The sequence below is a fragment of the Dipodomys spectabilis genome, unplaced genomic scaffold, assembly GCF_019054845.1.
Source record: "Dipodomys spectabilis isolate Male_0828 unplaced genomic scaffold, ASM1905484v1 ptg000375l, whole genome shotgun sequence".
In the NCBI taxonomy this organism is placed as follows: domain Eukaryota; kingdom Metazoa; phylum Chordata; class Mammalia; order Rodentia; family Heteromyidae; genus Dipodomys; species Dipodomys spectabilis.
The window spans coordinates 865567-890633 of NW_024871052.1; the positions used below are offsets into that span (position 1 = coordinate 865567).

The window sequence follows — 25067 nt, forward strand, 5'->3', positions numbered from 1 at the left end:
AACGCATCCATGAGCTGCACGTAGGCAGAGGGTCCCGAGCCTGAGACCGGTGGTCACTGATAGCCAGGGCAGAGCCAAGGCTGAGCACAGGAGCGGCCGCGGGCAGGCTGCTCACGGGAGGCTCCGCGGCTGCAGGATGCTGGCGTTCGGCTGGTCGCAGGCTGCTCTGTACAGCAGGCTCAGTGGTGGTACTTCCCCCTTGGCACTACCAGGCAGGTCTTCTGGGGAAGAAACTTTACCTCTTGGTATGGGTCTCCTGGCTCAGCTAGCAACCCTGCGATTTGGACCCAAGGTCTCTCCTCTGTATTCTGTTGTTCTACCTCAGCAAATGAGTGAGGCAATATTCCCACACTTGGTGAGGGTCAGAGGCACAGGAATGAAGTTTTAGGGGAAGAGGCTGGTTTTGAATATCATCCCCCTTAGGAAGACCAGAGCTGAGACCCCAGGGCAGCCTGTAAGGTGTTTCTGCTGGCCAGTCCCCGGGCCAGCCTCTTGTTGGCAGATCCCAAGCTCTAGACTGTTAGGCAGGGGGTCAGGGTCAGGTCAGGAGATGCTCCCAACAGGACAGGGGCCAAGCCCATCAGGGCCTTCGCCTTACCAGAAGTGAGGTTGTGGGCAGCTCTGCACCTGGCTGGTTTTAGGAGTGGAGACAAGTCCTGTCACCTCCCTCTGGCCTGCTCATCTGTTGCGCTGTGGGAAAGGTATGGAGCGGCCACTAGCACCTCCCAGAAATGTCTGTCCTGCCAAGACATTGGACTTTGCTTCATAACCACCAGACTCCACACGCCTGACCTGGCCCACTTCCTTGTAGAGCCTGCATCCTCGCCCCAGAGTGGATGACAGCATCTGCTTGCTGGGTGTTGACTGCAGAGGCTAGAGACGTGCCAGGCATGCGGGACAGGTGCCAGCACCTTCCTCCTCCAGCCTGCCCTCCCCCTACACACCACACTACACCCCTCTGCTCTGAGAACCCGAAGCTCCATCCTGTCACTCAGAGCCCCTGCAGGCCGGGCCCTGGGATTTCCTCTCTCCACGTCATCTTTTCCTTTTATTCATAGATGTGTGGGCTCTCGGTTTGCTTCTAATCCACCCAGTGAGGGTCGAGAGCTGGGTGATGGCTCCTTGCTCAGTGATATTTTGGTGAATGGCCGACATTACTTACTCAGGAATGAACTAGATGCAGACCCAGCTCCTGAGGTGTCCTCTCTCGTATAGCTAAAAGATCAAACCGGTAACTGGACACCTCCAGCCGCTTCTCCAACAAGTGGCTTTTGAGCTACGGTGTGCCAGGGCAGAGGAGCCTCTGGTGTCAGACACAGGCCAGGGCTAAACACTCTGAAATCACTGGGCTTTCTTCTTACACAGCCCTGGGGCCGCTCAGGACTGACAGCCAGGAAATGATCGGGGAGGCAAGGGCGTGACCTAGGGTGCTACTCAGCATCGGGGTCACATCCTAGATCATCCAGCTCAGCATCTGCTGGAAGTTTGTTAGAAATGGAAACTGTGGGCCTCGTCCCAGACCTAGGGACCCAAATGCTAGAAGTGGGGCTTTGTGAGGCTCCGCCCTTAACTGTGTTAAGGGCAGGACCGTCTGAGAGGCAGGAGAGGTAGAGGTGCTGTGGGTTCAGCAGAAGCTGAAGGAGATGAAAAGCAGGAAGGTGGGTGGGGGGAGACCCAGCGTCCTGGCATGGGATCCAAGGCCAGGGCAAGGCACTCACAGGAAGCTAGGACCCAGACAGATGTCCTGGCTGCGCGCTGAGGATGGGAACAGCAGGCTCATTGCTGGGCTCCAGGCCCCCAGAGCAGCAGATCTCTGGGACTGAAGAGCAGTGCGTAAGGTGCCCACAGCGATGCAGTCCGGCTCTAGAGCCCAGGGATCCTGTGGCCATTGGTTCTCATTCTCTTGGAGCCAGGGATTCTCATGTACCACATGCTTCCTAAGACTGGGCTCTCTGGTATCCACCCCTAGACAGGAACTGTGTTAGGACCGCCCATCGCCACATTGCGTGCCCAAAAGCAGCTGCCCTGGAGCTGATACTTGTTACATGTCACCACGCCCTGTGCATGGGCTGGGCGTCTTCACCTGGTCAGATGGGGAAACTGAGGCAGCCTGGGGAGTCTCACTTCCATTCCCTGCTGTGCTCCTGGTGAGCATGCCCTGAGCCACATAGGTAAAGCCATAAGCCAAAAGCATTACATACAAATCAAGATGGCATCCTAAGGGCTGTTCAAAGAGAAGCAGCCAAACAAAACCAAGATGGCAGCCGAGTCTGTGTGAAGGGCAGGGGTCCTCACAGTGGAGCTGGACAGGCAGCGGGGGCTTGATGCCGAGTCTGGAAGGTGGGGGCAGGGGAGTCTGGGGTGCAAGTCGGATGGCTTCCCCAATGAGGCCCATAGTACACCCAGAGGCAAGGGGCCATGTAACGGCCAGGCTCTGGGGCGACTTGGAAAGGTCTGAACCTCTCCATGCTTAGGTAGTGAGCATCTAGGATGGGCTGGATGTACTGAGCAGCCAGTCTGTCTCAGATGAGACTCCAGCCCCGGGGGGTGGGGGTAGAGGGCACCGCTGTAGGCCTAGGAGGAAAAAGTTTAGCATCAGACCACTAGGTGTCAGAGCCAGGCTTGGGTCCCAGGGTCAGCTCAGCTTATAAGACCTCTGCTTAGTTTCTCCTGCCCAGTTGCCCAGTCTGTTTAATGGGACGGTTCCTACCTACCGGCCAAGGGGTGAACAGCACCCAGCAGATTTGCCAATGTGGCCCACCCTGTCTCGCTCACTGCCCAGCCTGCCTGAGCTGTGCACCTTCAGGGCACAGACCCGGCTCTTAGCCAGGGCCTATCATTCCGTCCCGGACATCTTGTGGTGGGCTAGAAGCCAGGCACCCTAAAGACTTAATGGGAAGGAACAGGAAGGAAAAGGAGTGTGTATTTTGGCTGCTCGCTGGCCAGGCTTCCCAGTGCCTGCAGAGCTGCCAACAGATACCAAGTGCCCACAGATGCCAAGCTCTTCAATCACACATCCAGCTGCTCCCGTAGGGGAGGGAACGGGGCCCTACGGTCTCCATGCGAGCTGAACCTTTCTCCAATGAACCACGTGACCAGGTGCAAATCATTTCTCTCTCTGAGCTCCTCATTTGTCAAATGGACACAACCACCACGAACAAGGTGGCGTTGCCAATCTAGAAGATTCTGCATGGAGCAAGCCCTGATGGCTTCCTGAGTGGCTAAGGCCATAGTACCCCTATGACCTTACCCAGCCACCAGCACGTGGCATGTGTACGTCCTTCGTCCTTTTTTTTTTTTTTTTTTTTGTCGGTCGTGGGGCTTGAACTCTGGGCCTGGGCGGTGTCCCTCAGCTCTTCAGCCCAAGGTGAGCGCTCTACCCCTTGAGCTACAGCACCACTTCTGGTTTTCAGGTGGTTTATTGGAGATAGGAGTCTCACAGTCTTTCCTGCCCAGGCTGGCTTTGAACCGCGATCCTCAGATCTCAGCCTCCTGAGTAGCTAGGATGACAGGCATGAGCCACCAGCGCCCGGCGTGTATGAAGTCTCATTATAGTCCCAGACTCCTGGCTCTGGGACTCCATCCTCCGGCCCTGGCCTCCCCAGCGAGCTGGGCCTGCCAGCCAGTGAGCCAGGTCACCATGCCTGGACCCTGACCTATTTCTCAGAAGTGCCTTTCTGCCCTGTGAACTGGGGGACCCTAGTTAGCACTGGCTTCCTCCAAACATTCCTGTTCCTGAGGGCTCTGGGAACAGGAGAACAGATTTAATTAACTCCCGGTGACTGGCAGCGTCGTGTTTTTATCTGGGCTCCGTCGCCATGGCAGCCTCGTGGGGGGGGCTGTCGAGGGGGCGGGCAGAGCCATTGTTCTGCCATTGTCTGTTCTGGAACGCAGGCCCAGGGAAGAAGGACTGGCACGGGCACCAAGTGGCACATGGCTGGAGGCAGCCAGGGAAGGCAGACAGAAGCCATCTGGGGAGAGGCTGGGTGGTGGCTGGCCTGGTGTCCTCCCAGCCGGGGGCTCCGGCCGGCTGCGGGCCGCACCGGGGTTAGTGCCTGCACGCGGGGGTATTCCAGGAACGGGGGACGGGGCTGGAGCTCCTGGAAGAGACCCCAAAAGGTTCAAGTAGCAGCACTGACCACCCACTCGGGTCGGGCTCCGTGGCCAGTCCTGGGTTCACGTGACACAGCTGATCGCGACCCGGCCCCTCATCTGTGACGTACCACAAGAAAACGCAGAGTGTGTGTGTGTGTGTGTGTGTGTGCGTGCTCATGTGTGCAGGTGCATGCGCGTGTGTGCGCACGGGTGTGCATGTGTGTGCGCACGGGTGTGCATGTGCGCGTGTGTGCATGTGTGCGCGCACGGGTGTGCATGTGTGCGCACGGGTGTGTGTGCGTGCAAGCGCGTGTGTGCATGTGTGCAAGCGCGTGTGCATGTGTGCGCACGGGTGTGCATGTGTGTGCGCACAGGTGTGCATGTACGCGCGTGTGCATGTGCGCGCGCACTGGTGTGCAAGCGCATGTGTGCACACGGGGTGTGCATGTGTGTGCGCACGGGTGTGCATGTGTGCACACAGGTGTGTGTGCAAGCGCGTGTGTGCATGTGTGCACACGGGTGTGCATGTGTGTGCGCACAGGGTGTGCATGTGTGCGCGCGTGTGTGTTCAGGCTCCTGGCAGAGGGCATCCAAGGAAGGCTCCCCTGCGCTCCGGGGGTGGTGACCGTCACCTGCCGCCCTGCCACCCTCTGCGCTGTCAGCGCCTTTCTGCCCTCTCTCAGGGAGAGCTGGGATGGCGGGGAGTGAGGGGCCGGGCGGACCGGAGCTGCATGCAGTCTTCCCGCTGTAGAGGGGACGGGATCAGGGTGGGGAGGGGAGGCGCGGCCGAGCCCCGCGGGGCTGCCCCGGGGTACGGGGCCGGGGCCTCGGGGCGGGCGGCGGGGTCCCCGGCTCGGGCTCGGCGGCGGAGCCCGGCCTTCGCGCGCCCCCTGCCGGTCCGGGCGGCCGCGGGCCCGGGCGGCGGAGCGGGGGAAGCCCTGCCCGGGGAAACCTCCGGGCGTGACGTCATCGCCGTCGGTGACGTCACCGGGCCTCCGGGGAGCGCGGGGTTCCCCCCCCACCCCGGGGCCGCGCGGGCCGGGAGGGAGGTCGCCGGGGCCGCGGCCCGCCCTCCCCTCACGGTGTCCGCCCCGCAGGTCGCCCGCGGCCCCGGGTGAGGCCGCCCGCGCCGGCCGGCCGGCGCCATGGGAAGGAGCGGGCGCCGCAGCTGCCCCCCGCCGGCCCGCGCGCGTCCGCAACCCCGCCGCAGGCAGCCCCCGGCCTCGGGTCCCCGAGTGACTTCGGCGGCGCCCGGGAGCGGGGCGCGGGCCCGGGGCCACGCCGACGGGGAGCGCAGCGTCCAGTGAAGCCGCCGAGCGCCGCCGCCCGCGCCGCCGCCATGGTGATGTCCCAGGGCACCTACACGTTCCTCACGTGCTTCGCCGGCTTCTGGCTCATCTGGGGGCTCATCGTCCTGCTCTGCTGCTTCTGCAGCTTCCTGCGCCGCCGCCTCAAGCGGCGCCAGGAGGAGCGGCTGCGCGAGCAGCACCTGCGCGCCCTGGAGCTGGAGCCCCTGGAGCTGGAGGGCAGCCTGGCCGGGAGCCCCCCGGGCCTGGCGCCGCCGCCTCCGCCGCACCGCGGCCGCCTGGAGGCGCCGCCGCACGCGCACGCGCACGCGCACCCGCTGCTGCACCACGGGCCCGCGCCGGCGCACGCGCACGCGCACCCGCACCACCACGCGCTGCCGCACCCGCCGCCGCCGCCGCCGCCGCCGCACCTCTCCGTGCCGCCCCGGCCCTGGAGCTACCCGCGCCAAGGTAAGCACGCACGGCGGCCCGGGGCCGGCCCGGGGCGGGGGGGGGGGGGGGGGGACGGGCGGGCGCGGGGCGGGGGCGCCGCGGCCTCACCGCGCCCGGCCGCCTCCCGCCCCGCAGCCGAGTCGGACATGTCCAAGCCGCCGTGCTACGAAGAGGCGGTGCTGATGGCCGAGCCGCCGCCGCCCTACAGCGAGGTGCTCACCGACACGCGCGGCCTCTACCGCAAGATCGTCACGCCCTTCCTGAGCCGCCGCGACAGCGCCGAGAAGCAGGAGCAGCCGCCCAGCTACAAGCCGCTCTTCCTGGACCGGGGCTACAGCTCGGCGCTGCACCTGCCCAGCGCGCCGCGGCCCGCCGCGCCCTGCCCCGCGCTCTGCCTGCAGCCCGACCGCGGCCGCCGCGTCTTCCCCAGCTGGACCGACTCGGAGCTCGGCGGCCGCGAGCCCCTGGAGCACGGGGCCTGGCGCCTGCCGGTCTCCATCCCTTTGTTCGGGAGGACTACAGCCGTATAGAGGGGCGCCCGGCGCCGCGGGCCGCGCCCGGCGGACTCCTGGCCTGACTGCGGGGCTTTTTAAAACGCTTCCCTCGGACTGCGGGGAAGGGCGGGGGGGAGGGCGAGGGCGGGATTTCTTACCCCGTTTGTTACATTTTGAGGATAATAAAGGTGTGTGATCTGCTTTGGTACAAGCGGAGGGAGCCCCCGCTGCTCGCGCCCGAGGTCCCCAGGTCCCCGGAGCCGGAGGCGGCCCGGGCCCCCCTAGCCTGCCGTGGAGATGGGTCCCAGGGGCGCCCCGCCCGCTGCGGCCTCGGACGCGGGGGCCAGGCCAGCGCCTGGAGGCCCACAGCAGCAGGCCGGACGGGATCTGGATCTCTTTTATTAACAGACATGAGCACGACCCGTTACAGAAGTTTGTGCTTTCCAAAAAAAAAAAAAACCAAAAACCAAAACCCAGGTTACCGAACGTGAAAAAGGAGGCCGAGCCAAGAGGAATGCGCTGAGAGCCCCCCACAGCCCGGCCCCGAGCCGCGCCCGGGGCCTCCCGCCGGGGACCTGCCCGGGAGGAGAAGGCGGGACGCCCGGAGCCCCCGCGGGGCCGGCCGCCGCCGCGGGCCAGGCCGGGGGAGGAGGGCCCGAGAGAAAGGGAGGGGCGGGTCCCCGGGAAGCCAGAGCCACGAGCCATTTATTGCCATGTTTTAAAATTCGTGCAAAATTTCTGAAGCCCTGGACAGAGAATACAAAGTGATATTTTTTTTTTTCTCCAAGAAACATAAAACTAAGAAAAGAGGTGGGGGGGGCATCTTCCCACCGGAGCTCTCCACCCCCGGCGCCGGCCCGGCCGGGGAGGCCTCCGCCCGCACCCCCGCCGGGCGGGCCGGGGAGGACTAAGCTACGATCGGGACCGGGACCGGGACCGGGACCGGGCGGGCAGGGGCGGAATCGGCAACAGCGTCTCAACTACCAAACGGGAAGAAAACCGGTCAACTGTACAAGTCTCCTATCAACTTTTAAAAAAAACAGAGAGAGAGAGAGAGAAGCTGGACACGTCAGGCCCCGCGGGGAGGGAAGCGGGCGAGGCCCGGCCCGGGGCCGGAGTTCGGAGCGGGTGCCAGGCGGAGCTGCTGCGGACGCAGGCGCTGCGGGGGCCGTCTGGCCGGGGCCGGCGCCGGCGCGGGCGGCCGTGGCGAGGGCAGCCGGAGGGCGCCGCCGCCGCTAATCGCCCCCCTCGAAGCCCTCCTCCTCCTCCGGCACCGGGTCGGCGTCCCAGCAAGTGATGTCGATCTCTGCGGGCGGTGGGGAGGGAAGGGGAGGGGGGTGAAGACGAGCCCAGACGGCCCACGTCCAAACCCCACCGCTTCCCCAGAACGCCTCCCTCCCCTCCGTCCGTCCGTCCGTCCGTCCGTCCGTCCGTCCGTCCACCCGCCCGGGGAGCGCTACCTGGAGGCTTGTTGTAGAACACAGGGGGCGGAGCCTTGGCGCACAGCTCTTCCGATTGGGCAAATTCCTCCTCCTGTGATTGACTGAAGTACCCTTCACTGGCCTGCTGGGGTGGGGCGGGCGGGGAGGGGGGGGGGGGAGAAAGGAGGCAGGGTCACTGGGCCCCGCCCACCAGGATTGGGGCCGACCAATCAAGACCCGAGGCTGTTTCCTCGCAACCAATGGGGGCCCACCAGTGGTTGCCAGGGAAACGCGGATGCCCTGCCCTAGGGAACGGCCGCCGAACGGTCCCAGGGACGCGGAACGGAGGTTCCCACCGCCTGGGTCCCGGTTAAGGCCGCAGCCCCGCCCACCTGCGTCCCCTCCTTCTGGGTGGTCTCGCCATTGGTCAGCAGGTGGGGTTCCGGCTCCAGCTCCGGCTCCGCCTCCTGCTCCACCTCCCCCAGAGCGGAGGGCAGAGCTGGGGTCTGGGGGGCGGCCAGGGGCTCCCCTTCCACCGCCTCCTCCTCCTCCTCCGGGTCGCAGAAGGTGGCGGGCGGCTCAGGCAGCTCATCGAAGTTGAGGAGGTTGGCACAGCCCTCGCTGGCCGGCGGCAGCGGCTCCCGGGCCGCCTCGTCCAGCAGAGGCACCTGGGCCGGGGGGACCTGAGCACCCGAGGGCGGTGTGGGGGCCCTAGGCTCAGCCTGGGGTGCTGCGGCCTCCTCCCCGTTGCCAGGCCATAGGTCAATGAGGCTGGCCGGGGCGGGGGTGTTGGCAACGGCGGTGGCAGTGTCGGGGTCAGTGGTGTGAGCGGTACAGGCGTCGGCCGCAGCGGCGTCGGCAGGGGCAGGCTCCTCTGGGGCGGCCCGGACGGGGGGCTCTGGAGGCTCGGAGAACATCGAGTCCTCCAAGGGGCTTCCTCGCCCTGGGGGAGGCTCCTGCGCCCGCGCGGGCTCCTCCACGGGGCCGGCCCAGGCCTGGGGGGGGATGGCGGCGGCGGCTGGGGCTGCTCGGGCCTCCTTGCTGGTCTCTTCGTGGTCCAGGCTAGGGCTGGGCTCCTGGGTATCTGTCACACACAAACGGAGGAAACGATGTGGTCAGCCCTCCCTTGCGGAAGGTCCCCGTCCACCCACCCAGTAAGACAAGAATGACTTCTGGCCAAAGCAAGCCTGGTGCCATCTGCCGTCGCTGTATCTGGTGTCTTCAAGCCACTGCGCAGACCCAGGAAATCTTTTTTATTTTTGGTGGGGCAATTGTGGGGCTTGAACTCTGGGCCTGGGCGCTGTCCCTCAGCTCTTCAGATCAAGGCGAGGGCTCTACCCCTTGAGCCACAATGCACCTGCCAGATTTCCAAGTGATTTACTGGAGATCAGAATCTCATGGGCTTTCCTGCCTGGGCTGGCTTTGAACCTTGGTCCTCACATCTCAGCCTCCTGAGTAGCTAGGATGACAGGTGTGAGCTGCCAGCTCCCAGCTGCGGTAAATCTGGTGTCTTCAAGCTACTGGGCTGATGCAGGAAATCCTAATACCCACAACAGAGATGAGTCTGAGGCGCAGAAAAGGGGCAAAGCCAAGGCTCCTCTGCCTTGTCACATTTACTCCTTGCCGCGGGAGGGGAGGGAGGGGTGGTGGTAGTGATGTGGAAGGGGTAGGTTGGTGGAGGTGGATGATGTTGGTGGTCCAGGTCCCTGGGGAGCTGTTACTATGGCAACCTAGCATTTCCAGCCTAAGAAGTTGTTGGGAGCCCCCCCCCCACCCCCCTCCTCTCACCCTGAGCTGGTGGGAGCGGTGGAGGCAGTGGTGGAGGCTGAGAAGCTGTGACCTCATCCAGGGCGCGTTCGATCTGCTCAGTGACAGGGGTGGAGGCCGTGCTGGAGTCCGAGGGGCTCCGGGTGGAGATGGGGGTGGGTGCCATCCTGCGGTGGCTGTCCAGGTGACTGCCTGTAGAGAACAAAAGCCCAGAGCCGGTCAGCGCGGGTTGGGGAGCCAGCTGGGAGCAGGACTGTTCACCACCTCATCTCTGGAGTCTGGGTGGGGGGCTGGGAGCACCCCAGGCCCCCCCCACCAGGGGCCGGACCACAGCTTCAGACCCTGTAAACCAGGCCCCTGGGGGCCAGTGGCCCTCGGGGCCAGGGGCAAGAGGCAGGCAGTACCTGCTCTGGGGACAGACAGCAGAGGTCAGCAGTCAGGCTGGGGGAGCAAGGGCCAGGGGGCTTCTGGGAAGCGGGGCCCTCCTCACCCCCCGCCGAGGCCTGGGGCTGCTACCTACATGGGAGGGAGGAAGAGAGGTTTGGGGTGCGGTGACAGGTGATATAGGGAAAGGGAGTCCGTGGAGGGGAAGAGGAGGAAGAGGAGGAGGAGGAAGGCCCACTGTCCGATGCCTTTATGAAAGGGCAGTACGGACGACCTGCCGAGAGAGACAGACAGAGAAAGAGACAGAGGACAAGAGAGGGTCAGTCTCTCCTACCCCTCCCTGCCCCAAGGCCTCACCCGGCCCCCCCACCCCCAGGGCAGCCCTAGGCATCCAAAGCCCCCTTCCAGCCAGGACACACATTCAGCCAAGCGGGAGGGGGCCGCAGGTTCAAGCCACCAGATGCTGCCACCAGCACCACCAGCCAGGCACACACAGCCACGAGCCCGCCACGATCTCGGCCAGCCCAGCCGCTCAGAGCAACAGCACCAGGGACGCAGCCTGCCCCACCCCGGGGGGGAAACCAAGGCAGGACCAAGCAAACACTGAGACCAGCAGACAGGGTGTGGAAGGGCACCGCAGAGGGAGGTTTGAAACTGCAAAGGGGAAAAAGCCAAACACACAGGAGAACCCCGGGATCCAGGGCGCCAAGGTCAGGCCAAGAGCCCGGCGCACATGCACCCACAAAGCCCCTTCCGGCCAGACCTAGCCACCCAGCTGGGCCGGCTCCCGGCAGCCAGCGATGTGCCCTGACCCACACCCGAACTGCCCAGTGGACCTCAAGCACCGGCCCCTGCCCAGCCAAGACCCAACATGGACACACTGAACACTACCACCTCCACCCTCCAGGGGGCGCTGCCACCCAGCAAGCCACGGGTGGAGGTGGGGGGAGGGCGGTCTTGCCTTTTCCTCTCTTCCAAGAAAGAGTTGCCACAGAGGCTGGGTTGGAGGGGGGAAGAGGGGGGCATCACCTGAGGAGTAGGAGGGTCAGGGGGGAACAGGGGGGCGGGGGCTACCTGGTCGATGGTTGAAGGGTGTGGGTGCATCGCAGCTGCCGCCCGAAGCCGAGGCCACTCGCTCTTGCTGTTTGAAGAACTCCCGAGGGTTGTCAGGGCGCTGGGCGATGATGGCAGCCGCCTCCTGACAGCACAGGGGGGGAGAGGGGTTGGAGCTGGGCTGGCCGGGGTCCCGCAGGCAGCCCCGGTTACCCCCCCTCCCCTCACGCCAGGCTCGCACCTCCACCTCCGATTCAGACTTCTTCATCTGGGTCTCTTCCTCCTCATCCCGCTGGTCACCCTGGAAAGCAAAGCAAGTGTCCTGGGCATTCGCCTCTTCTCTTGGCTGTTCGTTGGGTTTCTTTTTAGTGCCAGTCTTGGGACTTGAACTCAAGACCTGGGGACTTTGCTAGGCGGGTGCTCTACCATCTGAGCCATGCCTGAGCTCCTTTTTGCATTGGCTACTTTTTTTTTTTTGGTCGGTTGTGGGGCCTGAACGCTGGGCCTGGGCGCTGTCCCTCAGCTCTTCAGCTCAGGGCGAGCGCTCTACCACTTGAGCCACAGCGCCACTTCCAGTTTTTTGTTTGTTTGTTTTGTTTTTTACTGGAGATAAGAATTTCATGGACTTTCCTGCCCGGGATGGCTTTGAACCACAATCCTCAGGTCTCAGCCTCCCGAGTAGCTAGGATGACAGGCGTGAGCCACCGGCGCCCAGTGCATTGGTTACTTTCAAGCTAAGGTCTATGCATCTTGCCAGGTTCCCTGGCAGTGTGTATCCCCGCCCCCAGCCATTGGTTGAGATGGAGTATCACAAACTTCTATGCCTGAGCTGGGCTGGAACCAGGATTGCCCTGATCTCTAACTGCCAGGCAGGTAAGATTACAGGCTTGAATCACTGTATCTGGCCTTGTTAGGTTTTAAGATGGCAGCTGGGCAAGCTCCTGCTTGACCCCCTCCTCCTCTTACAACAGCTGCAGTGGCTCCTATATCACTGCCTTACCTCGCCCCAACTTGCCCACCAAGGCTGAGATTTCATCTTATTCAAATGTGTTTATTTTAGTGCTGGTCCTGGGGCTTGAACTCAGGAGCTGGGTGCTGTCCCTGAGCTTTTTTGCTTACAGCTAGCCCTTGAGCATGACTTCTAGCTTTTTTTTTGGGGGGGGGGGGGGAGGGGGGTTGGTGGTGATTGTCAAGACTTGAACTCAGGGCCTGATCCCCAATCCTAAGACTTTGTGCTCAATAATAGGGCTCTACCATTTGGAGCTACATACAGCTCCACTTCTCAGATCTCAGCCTCCTGAGTAAGCTAAGGATTACAGGCATGAGCCACCTATGCCAGGCATAGTCTGAGATACTGACATAAACTCCTCAACCCAAACCACAGCATCATTTCCCACCACTGCAACGTGGCATAGGAGAAGAGCCCCGCCCTGGCTATGCCTGATCCCCACCAAGTCCAGCCCCTTTGAGTACTGCCTCCAGGGAAAAGAGCCAGGTGCCGGTGGCTCACGCCTGTCATCCCAGCTGCTCCAGAGGCTGAGGTCTGGTGGTTCAAAGCCAGCCCCAGCAGGAAAGTCTATGGGACTCTTATCTCCAGTGAACCATCAAAAAGCTGGAAATGGTTGCTGTGGCTCAAAGTCATAGGACACTAGTAGCTTTGAGCACAAAAGTTCAGGGACAGTGCGCAGGCCCTGAGTTCAATCCTCAGGACACACACACACACACACAATCCTCAGTCCATGGGGATCATTTCCTTCCCTGCTTCCTACACGGAGTTCCTAGCATTTAGCACAGATGACACTGGGCCATCATTTCCTGTTCCTGGGGTCACCCTCCCCCGCCCCGCAAGCAGAACAGGATGAAGACTGAGGTCCACACGTGCCAGCAGCACAAGCTGTGATCTAACTAGACCAAAAAGCCTCTCGTTCAGTCCCCTGCCGCTCACAGGGAAAACGGAGGGGGTGGAAGATCAAGTGGAAAAGAAACAGGATGTCTGGCTGAGCAGAGATGGCTCACACCTGTCATCCCAGTGACACAGGGGACTGAGATCTGAGGATGGCAGTTCAAAGCCAGCTTGAGAAGGAAAGTCCATGAGGCTCTTACTTCCAATAAACCAGCAAAAAACCAGAAGGGGAGTTGTGGTGCGCGCACACACACACGCACACACACACACACACACACACACACACACACACACACACACACACACACACACACATGCATCAGTTAATTTTCAAGAAGACACTTGGTACTTGGTACCTGGATAAGCACTACAGGCTGGTTTACCAACCACACAGCATCTCCAGAGACAGATGTGATTAGTGCCTTCGGCAGCCATTTGGTGCCAGTCCCGATAAAAACAGGTTGACCCCTCCCTCCTAGCCTCATGTGGACCAGGGGCTCCTCAGCCACACTGGCCCAAATCTGCCAGGAGTCTCCCCCTTATTGAACTGCACACCCCACTCCAATCTGATCCTTGAGGAATCTCTGAAATAGCAAACAGTAAATCCAGGCCTACAGTGTGGGAGGCCTTGAGTTCAAACCCCACTACTTCACAGCCTGAGTTGGCTGTGATTGTCACGGTGCCATCCACAGATGAGGGGTTCATTCCCAATGTCCACAGATGTGGGGACAAGCAGACTCAAGCACCGGCCCGTATTCATTCATGTGGCTCTGCAAACTTTTGGGGAGTATTAGGATTTGAACTCAGGGCCTGGATGCTGTCCCTTAGATTTTATTTATTTATTTTTGGCACTTTACCACTTGAGCCAAAGCTCCACTTCCACGATGTTTTTGATGCTTAATTGATGTTGAGTCTCACAGACTTTCCTGCCCGGGCTGGCTTTGAACCGGGATCCTCAGATCTCAGCCGCCTGAGTAGCTAGGATGACAGGCGTGAGCCACTGGCTTCTAATGAGAACAAGCTTTTCTTTCTTTTTTTGTCGGTCGTGGGGCCTGAACTCTGGGCCTGGGCGCTGTCCCTCAGCTCTTCAGCTCAAGGCGAGCGCTCTACCACTTGAGCCACAGCGCCACTTCCAGCTTTTTCCACTGAAACAGCCTCAAAAACATGGACACCCCCCCCCCCATCTTGGTGTCCCTGACCAGAGTCTGGAAGCCCTGGGGAAGAACTTACAAAGATCGACTGCTCCTTCAACCGCCTCTTGGCCTCTTCAGCTTCTAGAGTCTGCTGCTTCCTCCTGGAGGGACAAGCGGCAGGCACCCCATCAGGGTGGGTGGTGGCCTGGGGGGGAGCGGTGTGGGGGGGGGGCGCATCTGCCTGGGCCTGCGGGCTGGGGCTCACCTGTGCTCCTCAATCTGCTGCTCTCTCTCACGATAGCGCCGCTCCCGCTCTTCCTGCTCCTGCCGCTCCTGCTCCATCCGCTCCTGCTCGAACCTCAGCCTGGCGTCCAGGGCCTTCTTCCGCTCCTCCTCCTTCCTCAGCTCCTCCTCTTTCTGCAAGCCCCTCGCCAGAGAAGGGCAGGCCCTGAGCATCAGGGAGGACCTGCCCTTCCAGCCTATCCCTAGATCGGGCTTGAGAAGGGGGACTATTTTGGAAATTTGGGGTGGGGGGAGGAGGGAGGAATCTTTTTGTCAGTCATGGGGCTTGAACTCTGGGCCTGGGCGCTGTCCCTGCGCTCTTCAGCTCAAGGCCAGCGCTCTACCTCTTGAGCCACAGTGCCCCTTGCGGTTTTCTAGTGGTTTATTGGAGATAGGAGTCTCGCGGACTTTCCTGCCCGGGCTGGCTTTGAACTGTGATCCTCAGATCTCAGCCTCCTGAGTAGTTAGGATGACAGGCGTGACCCACCAGGAGGAAAGCACAGGAGGCCTAAAGGACTCCCTCCTTGGGCTGTGGGAACATGGGGTTGGGACACACCATTGGGGATTTAGAATTACACCCAACGGGAACTAGACACTAGGGTGGGGGTCCTGCACCTTGGCTTGCTCCCAGAACTGCTCCCGGTTAATCCGCTTCATTTCCACGGCGGCATCAGTCTTCTGATAGGTGGTGCCCTGCGGAAGGAAGCAGCCTGGCAATGACGACTGAACTCGCATGCACAGACAGACCGGGGAGTAGAGACGCCCCCTTCCCCCGTCTCAGGGGCCTGCCCGCCCCAGGCCCACACTGACCACCGGCTCAGCATTCTCATCCTCCCGAAGCCGCAGTCGGTGTAGCACCGGGCTGGAGAGCCGGGCCAGCCCGTTGGAGAGCCGCTGTCCGATGGTGCCTGCATCGATGTCTTCCACGCTGCTGGCATTAACGATGACGTCCACGCCCTTCCACAAGAAAGCAGGGTTCAGGGGCTGGGCTCAGTGGTAGAGCGCTCGCCTAGCATGCACGAAGCCCTGGGTTCGATCCCTCAGCACCACAGACACAGAAAAAGCCAGAAGTGGCGCTGTGGCTCAGGTGGTAGAGCGCTCGCCTTGAGCCAAAGCAGCTCAGGGACAGCGCCCAGGCCCTGAGTTCAAGCCCCAGGACCGGCAAAAAACAACAGAAAGCGGGGTTCAGGTGGCATCGATACTGCCTCTTGTTATCACCACCCCTCCCCTAGAACACAGGGGAGCCTGGGCACCCCCCCACCCCCACCCCCGCAACACACCTGAAAGAACTCAGCCACCTTAGCCACGTGGCTGGCACAAGCACATTTCCGGGCATCAGGCACGTCTTCACCCACCTGCAAAGTACCCAGTAAAGAGGAGATCAGAAAAGCCCGAGAGGGGCCGGGAAGGTGGCTTAGTAGTAGAGTGCTTGCCTAGCATGCATAAAAGCCCTGGGTTCGATTCCTCAGTACCACAGAACCAGAAAAAGCTGGAGATGGTGCTGTGGCTCAAGTGGTTGAGTGCTCACCTTGAGCTGAAGAGCTGAGGGACAGCGCCCAGGCCCAGAGCTCAAGCCCCACGACCGACCCAAGAGGGATGGGAATTTGGGGGGGGGGCTGGAAAGTCCCCCAGCACGGCACAGGCACGTACCCAGTTGATGAGCACATATTTTGGCAGGGCAGCTTTAGAGTCCTTGACGCTGCAGAAACCGTACATCACCTTCTGGTTCTCGAAGTGGCCGGAAAGTTCTTGCAAGCCCCCTTCTGGGGAGATCAGGAGGACGTCAGGATTCCGGGTCTCAATCCACATCCCACAGAGGACCCAGAACCCCCAGAGATCTTCACCCATGAGATCTGGAGGCCCCCCCCAAGTTGTATGCGATTGGGGCCAGGGCCAGATGAGACCTCGCTCTGCCTCTCTCTCCTCCAGGGCCTGATGTGGGAAAGGACTGAGCAGGTGTTGCTTTTCACACCTCCTCATCTCTATCTGCACATTCTACCAGGTGCTCAGCACCTTAATGAAGTCTTCCGGCACTGGAGAAAAGGGTGCCAATCTCGGTCACCCAGCGAAGGCCCCTGCTCTAATGGCTGTTTATCTTATGTCCCGTTCTGAGCCTTCTCAGCCATCAAACAAGAAGGACCCGCCAGGAGCCAGTGGTGGCTCACGCCTGTCATCCCAGCTACTCAGGAGGCTGAGATCTGAGGATCACAGTTCAAAGCCAGCCCAGGCAGGAAAGTCCGTGAGACTCTGATCTCCAACGAACCACTAGAAAACCAGAAGGGGCGCTGTGGCTCAAGTGGTAGAGCGATTGCCTTGAGCTGAAGAGCTCAGGGTCAGCGCTCAGGCCCAGAGTTCAAGCCCCACGACTGACCAAAAAAAGAAAAAGGAAGATGACAAGAGAGAAGGACAGGGGCCAGGCAAGTGTACGGGAGGCTGGAGGATGGCTGGCAGCCAGTGGGGTGGGGAAGGAAACCACAAAGTGGGGGGGGGAGGGGAGGGCGGGGCGAAAAGGGAAGGAATGGCTGGAATTCTTACCTCCGGAGGCTGCAAGCTTGAGGTCATCGGAGCCATCTTCGTAAGTGTACAGAGCCCTGGGGAGAGGGAGGGGTGGGGAGCTCAGCAGTCAGGGCCCCAGGCAGCCAATTTTGGGTGGGGAGAGGAATCCCACAGGGGGATGGGGGGAGATGGGGGTGGGGGTTGGAAAGGGGGAGGGAGCCTGGCATTCTTTCCAGCTGCAGCCCAGCAGGGGGCATCCTACAAGCCTGGCGGGCCAGGGCCAAGGGGTGGGCAGGGAAAGGGGGAAAGGGCTCAGCTGGGCTGGCTCGGGCTCGGGTGGCATGGCCGGCCCTGGCCCTCCCTGGCAGCCCACAACCCAGCCAAGCGGGTGTGCGATGGAGATTCCCAAGGCAACCGTTCCTTGGTTACCGTTTCCTGGCGACGGCGATTCTCAGCCCTCATTGGCCAGCGCCAGGAATCTACCTGGCGCGTGCCTTGGTACCCGCTGCCCCTCCCCCTGTGGGGAGGAAGGGAGGGAGGCAGGGAGGGAGGAGGAGAAGCTGATGCTCAGTGCTGGGCATCCCCGGGTAACCATGGCAACCCAGCAATTGGCACAGGCACCGGCCCACCAGAGCTGCAGTCTCCAGGAACACAAAGACCCCCGAGACCCGCCCTCAGACTCAATCTCCAGTCACGCCCCCCCCCTCCACATCCCAGATTCCAGGCGGGGCGGGGGTGGGGGGGAGCCCCCAGATGGCTTTGCTCTCCTAGCCTTTCAGCCCTTGGGCGGCCACTGCCCTAGCTGAGGCCTCCTGGGACTTGTTGGCCTTTCAAGCCGGCCAGAAAGCTGACCCTGCAGCCTTCCTGGGTCCTCTTCCTCTCCGCCCCCCACCACACACACACACCCAGCAGCCTTTCCACCCTCCCCCCCCCCTTTCTCCCTTAGGCCACACAGCATCCATTTTCACGGAAGGAAATGCTAGAAAGGAGGCCTCCCATCTCGCAGAGGTTCACGAGAGCTCAGACTCCCATTCTCCTCCACGGCCGAGGCAGGAGGCTGGGGGTGGGGTTGGGGGTGGTGGCGAGGAGAGGAGGAGGAGGAGGCCATGGAGGAAGGAAAGAGAGGGGGAGACGCTGGGAGACAGAGGACAGATGAGGGATGAGAAGGAGGGAGAGGAAGGAAAAGAAGAAAGGCGAGAAGAAAAGGGAGAAGAGCTGGGAAGGAAAGGGGGCGGGGGGAGTCTTCCGAGCCCCAGCCCCAAGCCGTTGGCGGAAGTTGTAGCCAGGGCCAAATGGCTCCTAGCCCCTAGCTCCAAAAAAAGGGGGGGGGGTACAGGTGGGCCGGGGAGGGGGGTGGCAGGGAGGGGTCCTGGTCCAACTGTTGCCCCAGCCACTGCCCTAGCAGCTGCTTTGCCAGCACAGCTGCCTGGCCAGCTGTCCGGCTGCCCCCCCCAACCTACGGCCCAGGAACAAAGAGACCAAAGAAGGGTGGATCCTTACTTCCCATCAGTTCACAGAGGAGAACCGGAGGCCAGGAGCTCCCAGATGCTGCTGGACACACCGTGGCTCACCCCACATTCCCAGCCTACACCCCTACTTCCCACTTGACAGGGTCCAAAGACTTCCTCTCAGCGAGCCTTCATCCATCAGCTCCGCCCAGCCCAGCATGGCGATGCTGACCTGCTGGTGCTCAGACCATCCAACGGGGCCACACTGGATGGCTCCTCCAACCCAGGGTCCTGAAAACGTCCCTCCCCGAAGCCGGGCCGGAAGAGGCATCTGGCTCCCGGCACCCATGGACCAGGGATGGTGAACACCAGAGGCACCCCTGGCTTAGGTTGGTTGGGAGCTGGAGAAATGAACAGGGGGACCTGGAATCTACACATCTCCCCAGCTCCAAGCCTGGCACAAGATCGCAACCCAAGGCTGTAAGTCTCTGTAAAGGCAGAGGCCAGATTCTGGATCCAGCCCAGAGCATGGATGTTACCCCCAACTCTGTGGAGGGGGCGGGGAGGGAACTGAGGCTCAAACTCAGGGCCCTGGTACTGTTCCTTTTTCACTCAAGGCTGGCACTCTACTACTTGAGCCACAGTTCCACTTCCTGCTTTTGGCTGCAGCTAAGAGTCTCATGGATTTGCCAGCCTGGGTTGGCTTCGAACCGCGATTGTTAGCTCTCAACCTACAGTGCCCGGTGACCCACTCTTGGAAACCGTCCAGACCACAGGAACTGGACCAAGGCCAGGCGGGGTGGGGGAAGGGGAGGGGGAGACTGGGAGTTCTAGGCTCAGAGGTCCAGTCTCAGGATGCCAAAGTCAGAAAGGCCCAGTCTTTCCTCAAGAGCACCAGAGAGGAGTATACCCCCACCCCCACCCAGCGATCTTACCCAGGATACCCTGGCCTGAGTGTGTGTGTGTGTGTGTGTGTGTGTGTGTGTGTGTGTGTGTGTGTGTGTGTTCATACTAGGGCTTGACCTCAAGGCCTTTAAGGCTGGTTCTCTATCACTTGAGCCACCGCTCCATTTCCAGCTTTTTTGCTGGTTCATTAGAGCTTTTAAGAGTCTCACAGACCTTGCAGCCCTGGCTGGCTTTGAACTACATAACCCTCAGCTCTCCGCCTCCCGAGTAGCTAGGATGCCAGGCGTGAGCTGCCGGGCTTGCGGTCTCACCCCACGCCGGGCTGACCCACTGGGGACACTCTTTGGCAGGACACGACTCTCACACCTTGCTAACCCACGGCGATCTTGGGCCCTGGGGAGCGAGCAAATGTGTGCCTCCGCGAGGCACGCACGCGTGCATGCATCTGCGTGGGTCCCACACACCACCACCCAGATGGGGGCTGACGCACGGCAGGGATGAATAACTGCCTTTGGCCACGTGGCCGCTCCCGGGTGGTGGGACCCCGGCAGAATGTGGGACAGCGGTGACTCTGGGGCCTGGACAGGGTAAGGAGGGGTGCAGTCAGAGTGTCCCCCAGGCTGGAGGGCAAGGGGGTTTGCTCAGGGGTGGGCCGTGCCTCTCAGGCGGGGCCCAAGCCTCCACCCCACCCCACCCCCAGGGGCAGGGCTGGGACAATGGTGGGCTGACTGCCGGCTCAGCTAACTGGGGCTTAGCTCTGGCCTCTCCAGCCACTGACCGTGCACCAGAGCCGGCCTCGAGTGCGTCCCTCCGGGCCTGGCTGCTGTCCAGTACTGCAGTACCAGGGCAGGGACGCCTGGCTATCTTGTCCCAGGGTCCCCCCCCCTGCCCCAGGTCCCCCCTGCTCAGTGTCCCTTCCTGGGGTGAGGGCGAGCCCAGCCCCAGTGGGGTCCCTCAGACCGGTGCCCACTCTGCCTCAGTTTCCCGGGGGAAGAAGATCCTATCTCCTGACGGCCAGGAAGGGCGGGCAGGGGGCCTGGGCACGGAATGGGCCCCTGCCCCTGGGAAGGATACTGGAGGAATGAGGAGTGGGGGAGCCGGGTGGAACCCCTTGGGTTCTCTGCCCAGAGCAGGTGGTCCATCCCCTCCCCCTCTCCCCCCAGGCGGGGGGGGGGGGGGGAGGCAACAGCTGGGGGGGGGGGGAGAGGCGGCCGCTCCCTCGGCTGGGCCCAGTGTTCCTGGTGGCTGGGGTGGGGGGGCGCAGGAGGGGGGGGTCTGTGCATCCACCCGGGGCTCCCCCCCCGGGGGTGTCCCCTCCACAGGCAGCGGGGTCCCATCCATGGATCGCCGGGGCCCGGTCCCCCCCACCCCGCCCCGCTCCTCTCGCGGTCGCCAGGTGGCCTCGAACCCCCGATCGGGGTGTGGGGGGGGGGGGCGCCCGGCGGAGCCCCCGGTGGGCGGGGCCCGCCCCCCCCGCCGCGCCCCGGCTTCCCTTTGTGCTGCGTCCGGGGCCTGGCCGGGCCCCCCTCCCCGCGCGGTGACCCCCGCGCGGCCCCGCCCCGGGGTGGCGAAGGTGCCCTTGGCCGGCCGGTGCGCCCCGGGGCGGGCGCGGGGGGGGCTGGGGTCGGACCCGCGCCCGGCCCCTCCCCGGCGCGCACAAAGGCGGCGCGGCCCTCCCGGCCGCGGGGTCCCCCCCCCCCCCCCGCTGCGGGGCCGGATGGAGACAAAGGCGGCGGCGGCGGCGGCGGCGGCGCGGGGACAAAGGGCGGCGGGCGGCGGGCGGGGCCCGCGGCTCACCAGTCGGCCGCGCTCTCCTCCCGGATCACCTCCTCGTACGCCGCCAGCAGCTCCAGGCGGTGGCCGCTGAAGCTGACGCCGGCCATGCTCGGGCCGGACGGGGGCCGCACGCGCGCGCGCGCGAGGACGCACGGACGGACGGGCGGACGGGCGGACGGGCGGGCGGGCGGGCGGGGAGGGAGCGCGGAGCCGCCGCCTGCGCCTTCGCCGCCGCCTCGGAGCCTCTGCAGCGCCGCGAGCCGCGCCGCGGCCGGGGGAGGGGCGCGCGGAGGGCGGGCCGCGGGGGGCGGGGGGCGCAGGCTCCGCCCCGCGCCCTCCCGCCCGCTCCCGCCCGCTCGGTCCTAGCGCCGCCCCCCCCGGGGGAGGGGTGGGGGGAGGAGGGAGAACGAGGGGGTCCGCCCCCCCCACTTCCCAGCCTGCTCCGGGGCGGCCCCACGCACCCCCCCTCACCCCTGCCCTGTCCCCCCATCCCTTCCCCCAGAACCCCCTCCCAGCCCACTCCCCCCCACGTTGGGAAACACAGCTCCTGCACACAGCATCTCCCCCCCCAGCTGCTCCCTCCCCACCCCTGCACCCCTGCCCTCTGACCCCCCTCATCCCCCCCTCAACCCCCCCACCAGCCCACTCCCCCCCCACGTTGGGAAACACAGCTCCTGCACACAGCATCTCCCCCCCCCAGCTGCCCCCTACCTCCCTCCCTGCGCCCCTGGCCCCTGGTCCCCCATCCCGTCTGCACCCTACTATTTGCTTTATTTTCCCCCTTTCTATGTCCCCCCCCAACCCTTTTCCCTCCATACAGCCTGGAAATTCCCCACACACACATACACACCCCAGTCCTGGGGCTTGAACTCAGGTCCCAGGCACTGCCCCCCCCCCCCCCCAGCCTCTCTGTGCACAAGGCCAGCGCTCTACCACTTGAGCCACAGCACCACTTCCGGCTCTTTCTGGGTCGTTTGCTGCAGAGAAGAGTCTCTGCAGACTTTCCTGCCCAGGCTGGCTTCGAACCAGCCTCCATCCTCACTCCTCCGGATCTCAGCCTCCTGTGGTAGCTAGGATTGGCAGGCAGGCGGGAGTGAGTCCCCAGGGCCTGGCAAGGAAATTCTCCACCTTCTCTGACCCAAGCCTCTCCCCTCCCAACGGGACCCTAAATGCATCCCCAGGGCAACAGCTCCTCCCAAGGCACTGGGGCCAGCTTCCTGTCACCTAAACTTCCCAAAGGTCCGTGCACCATCACCTAGAGGACCTGAAACCCCTGGTGTCACCCTGCTTTCCAGGGAGGTGAACCCCAGCACCTAGGCCAACCTGAGCTCCAGCCCAGCACTGAGTTCAGTGAGTAGGAAGCACTTTGGACTTCCTCCAGCACTTTGCAACAAGAAGAATATCTTTAGAACTCCAAGCACAGCCAGGCCTGGTGGCTCATGCCTGCCATCCTAGCTATTCAGGAGGCTGAGATCAAGGATCGAGGTTTGAAGCCAACCCCAGGCAGGAAAGTCTGTGAGGCTCTTTATCTCCAACTAACCACCCCAAAGCCAGAAGTGGTGGTGTATCTCAAGTGGTAGAGTGCCAGCCTTGAGTTGAAAAAGCTAAGCAAGAATACAAAGACCCTTACCTGGGTGTCTGTGGCTCATGCCTGTCACCCTAGCTATTCAGGAGGCTGATATCTGAAGGATGAGGATTCAAAGCCAGCCCCAGCAGGAAAGTCCCTGAGACCTTTATCTCCAATGAAGCACCAGGAAACCAGAAGTGGCGCTGTGGCTCAAGTGGTAGAGCTCTAGCCTTAAGCTGAAGAGCTGAGGGACAGTGCCCAGTCCCAGAGTTCAAGCCTCATCACCGACAAAAGAGAAGAAAGAATAATACAAGGCCCTGAGTTCAAATTCCAATACCAGTGTACACACACACACACACACACACACACACCTCAAAGCACTTTTACCAGCCCCTGCCTTAGCCTTTGTTGGTTGTGGGGCTTGAACTCTGGGCCTGGGCGCTGTCCCTCAGCTCTTCAGCTCAAGGCAAGAGCTCTACCACTTGAGCCACAGCGCCACTTCCAGTTTCCTGGTGGTTCATTGGACATAAGTGTTTCCTGGTCTTTCCTACCTGGGCTGGCTTTGAACCGCAATCCTCATATCTTAGCCTCCTGAGTAGCTAGGGTGACAGGGTACCAGTGCCCAGCCTGGTACCCACCTTTGTCACAAATTCTCTAACCCTGGCAGTCTCTCCACCCCTCCTCCCGCTCAGCCTCAGGCCCTGATGGGGTCAAGGCAAGACCTTTGCCCCACTGGTTGGTAGGTGTGTTGAAATACAATGAAGATGGCAAATAGTGAAGTTGGATGGATGGGATGAAAACATAGTGAGGATCCAGCCCAGCCACGGGGAGCGCCAGGCAGGGCTTTGGCCTTCTCCCCACACCTAGTTCAGGGGAGGGGGAAGCTTTGTAGCAAGGGCTGATGGGAGCCCTAGGGAGGCAGATGCTAAGCCATCTGTATCTCTGGCCTCCGCCCTTGCTAGTTCACAGCTCCTCCCATCCCTGCCCAGCCTCCTGCTCAAGGCAAGCGCTTGCTTTACCACTTGAGCTACAGTTCCACGCCCAGCTTTTTGGTGGTTCACTGAAGATCAGAGTCTCATGGACGTTCCTTCCCCGGGCTGGCTTTGAAGCATGATCCTCAGCTCTCAGCCTCCTGAGTAGCCAGGATGACAGGCGTGAGCCACCGGTGCCTGGTTACCAACTATAGTTCTTAATAAGTTTTCTATATAAGAACAATTTGGGGGTTGGGCACTGGTGGCTCAAGCCTGTCATCCTCTCTGAGATCTGAGTGAGGATCACGGTTCAAAGCTAGCCCAGACAGGAAAGTGCTTGAGATTCTTACCTCCAATTAACTGCCAGACAACAGGAAATGGAGCTGTAGCTCAAGTGGTAGAGCACCATTCATGAGCAGAAAGCTAGGCCCTGAGTTCAAATCCTAGCACTGGCATGGGCGCATGCATGTGCGTGGGCGCATGCATGTGCGTGGGCGCATGCATGTGCGTGCGCGCACGCACACACACACACACACACACACACACACACACAGGGAGTCTGGGACGATAACCTCTGGGTCTCTGGAGTGACAAAAAGGAGAACAAGTGGGAAAAATTCGCATCCAGAACCTGGTTTTATTGCTATGTGACTTAGGATAAAACATTTCTCATCTCCAACTTTCTTTATTTGTTGGTCGTGGGGCTTGAACTCTGGGCTTGGGCACCGTCCCTGAGCTCTTCAGTTCACAGCCAGCACTCTACCTCTTGAGCCACAGCGCCACTTCTGGTTTTCTGGTGGAGATCAGAGTCTCATGGACTTTCCTGCCCAGGCTGGCTTTGAACCGTGATCCTCAGATCTCAGCCTCCTGAGTAGCTAGGATGACAGGCATGAGCTTCCGGGGCCCAGCTTTTTCTTTTCTTTTTGCTGGTCACAGGGCTTGAACTCAGGGCCTGGGTGCTGTCCCTGAGCTCTATTGCTCAAGGCTAGCGCTCTACCATTTGAGCCACAGGCTCAGTTCCGGTTTTGGGATGGTTCGTTGGAGATCAGACTGTCACAGGGATTTATCAGCCTGGCCTGGCTTCAAACCTCGATCCTCAGATCTCAGCCTCCTGAACAGCTGGGATGACAGGGATGAGCCACCGGTGCCTGGCTTCTGAGTTTCCTTCTGAGAACTGGTTGTGAGGACAAAAATGGAACTGGATGGAGACTAAGAAGAGGGGGACCCTCTCCTTTCCTCCTGGCAGCCTTGCCTCTACCCACTCCCACTTCCTGTTTTGTGGATCCCCCCCCCCCCCCACACACACACTCTTCTAGCTTGAGGGAAGGGAGCAGTTGGGCCACGGGGCTTTTCAGCTTCTGCCAGCAGAGCCTCCCCCTGGCCTCATCCTGTCTCTCTGCAAGATTCTACAAAGCACACCTTCAAACATGTGTCCTCAGCATTACAAAGCTCGCTGCACTTCTGGGCATCTGCCTGTGGCTTGGTGCCAACCACTTCCCTTCATGTGAGCTCCGCTTCCGGCAAGCCCAGATTCCTGCAGGCCCCCCCCCCCCCCCACCAACATTTTGACCTTAGACAAGCTTGATGACTTAAAGAGACTAAGGGCTGTGAAGGCAGCTCAGTGGTACAGTGC

General features: G+C 62.0%; 2 protein-coding genes across 5 annotated transcripts; one reads left to right on the plus strand and one right to left on the minus strand.

Annotated features, from left to right (window-relative positions):
• The first annotated feature begins 5198 nt into the window (after nucleotides 1-5198).
• On the plus strand, nucleotides 5199-6534 carry Prr7 (proline rich 7, synaptic). The gene is made up of 2 exons (XM_042667122.1): nucleotides 5199-5852; nucleotides 5970-6534. Exons 1-2 carry the CDS (start codon nucleotides 5435-5437, stop codon nucleotides 6362-6364), a joined length of 813 nt encoding a protein of 270 aa, XP_042523056.1. The 5' UTR covers nucleotides 5199-5434; the 3' UTR covers nucleotides 6365-6534.
• A 956-nt stretch (nucleotides 6535-7490) lies between these two features.
• Nucleotides 7491-21062, minus strand: Dbn1 (drebrin 1). 4 transcript variants are annotated; one of them, XM_042667087.1, is made up of 14 exons: nucleotides 20919-21062; nucleotides 16807-16862; nucleotides 15922-16034; nucleotides 15552-15626; nucleotides 15082-15228; nucleotides 14887-14964; nucleotides 14255-14406; nucleotides 14087-14150; nucleotides 11195-11254; nucleotides 10975-11098; nucleotides 9538-9708; nucleotides 8142-8833; nucleotides 7789-7891; nucleotides 7491-7634 (listed from the first exon to the last, which is right to left on the minus strand). In XM_042667087.1, the coding sequence occupies exons 1-14, from the start codon at nucleotides 21002-21004 to the stop codon at nucleotides 7564-7566; spliced, it is 1992 nt and encodes a 663-aa protein (XP_042523021.1). In that variant the 5' UTR covers nucleotides 21005-21062; the 3' UTR covers nucleotides 7491-7563. The 4 variants fall into 4 exon arrangements, with proteins under 4 accessions (XP_042523021.1, XP_042523020.1, XP_042523019.1 ...); XM_042667086.1 differs by having other exon boundaries at nucleotides 7789-7894; XM_042667085.1 differs by having other exon boundaries at nucleotides 8142-8839.
• Between the last annotated feature and the right edge of the window lie 4005 nt (nucleotides 21063-25067).

Coding starts and splice junctions, on each gene's coding strand:
- Dbn1 (XM_042667084.1), bottom strand. CDS start 21,004: ATGGCCGGCGTCAGCTTCAGCGGCCACCGCCTGGAGCTGCTGGCGGCG. Junction 16,863..20,918: donor GAGGAGAGCGCGGCCGACTG/GTGAGCCGCGGG, acceptor CCCTCTCCCCAG/GGCTCTGTACACTTACGAAG. Junction 15,229..15,551: donor AGGTGGCTGAGTTCTTTCAG/GTGTGTTGCGGG, acceptor TTCTTGTGGAAG/GGCGTGGACGTCATCGTTAA.
- Prr7 (XM_042667122.1), top strand. CDS start 5,435: ATGGTGATGTCCCAGGGCACCTACACGTTCCTCACGTGCTTCGCCGGC. Junction 5,853..5,969: donor CTGGAGCTACCCGCGCCAAG/GTAAGCACGCAC, acceptor CCCGCCCCGCAG/CCGAGTCGGACATGTCCAAG.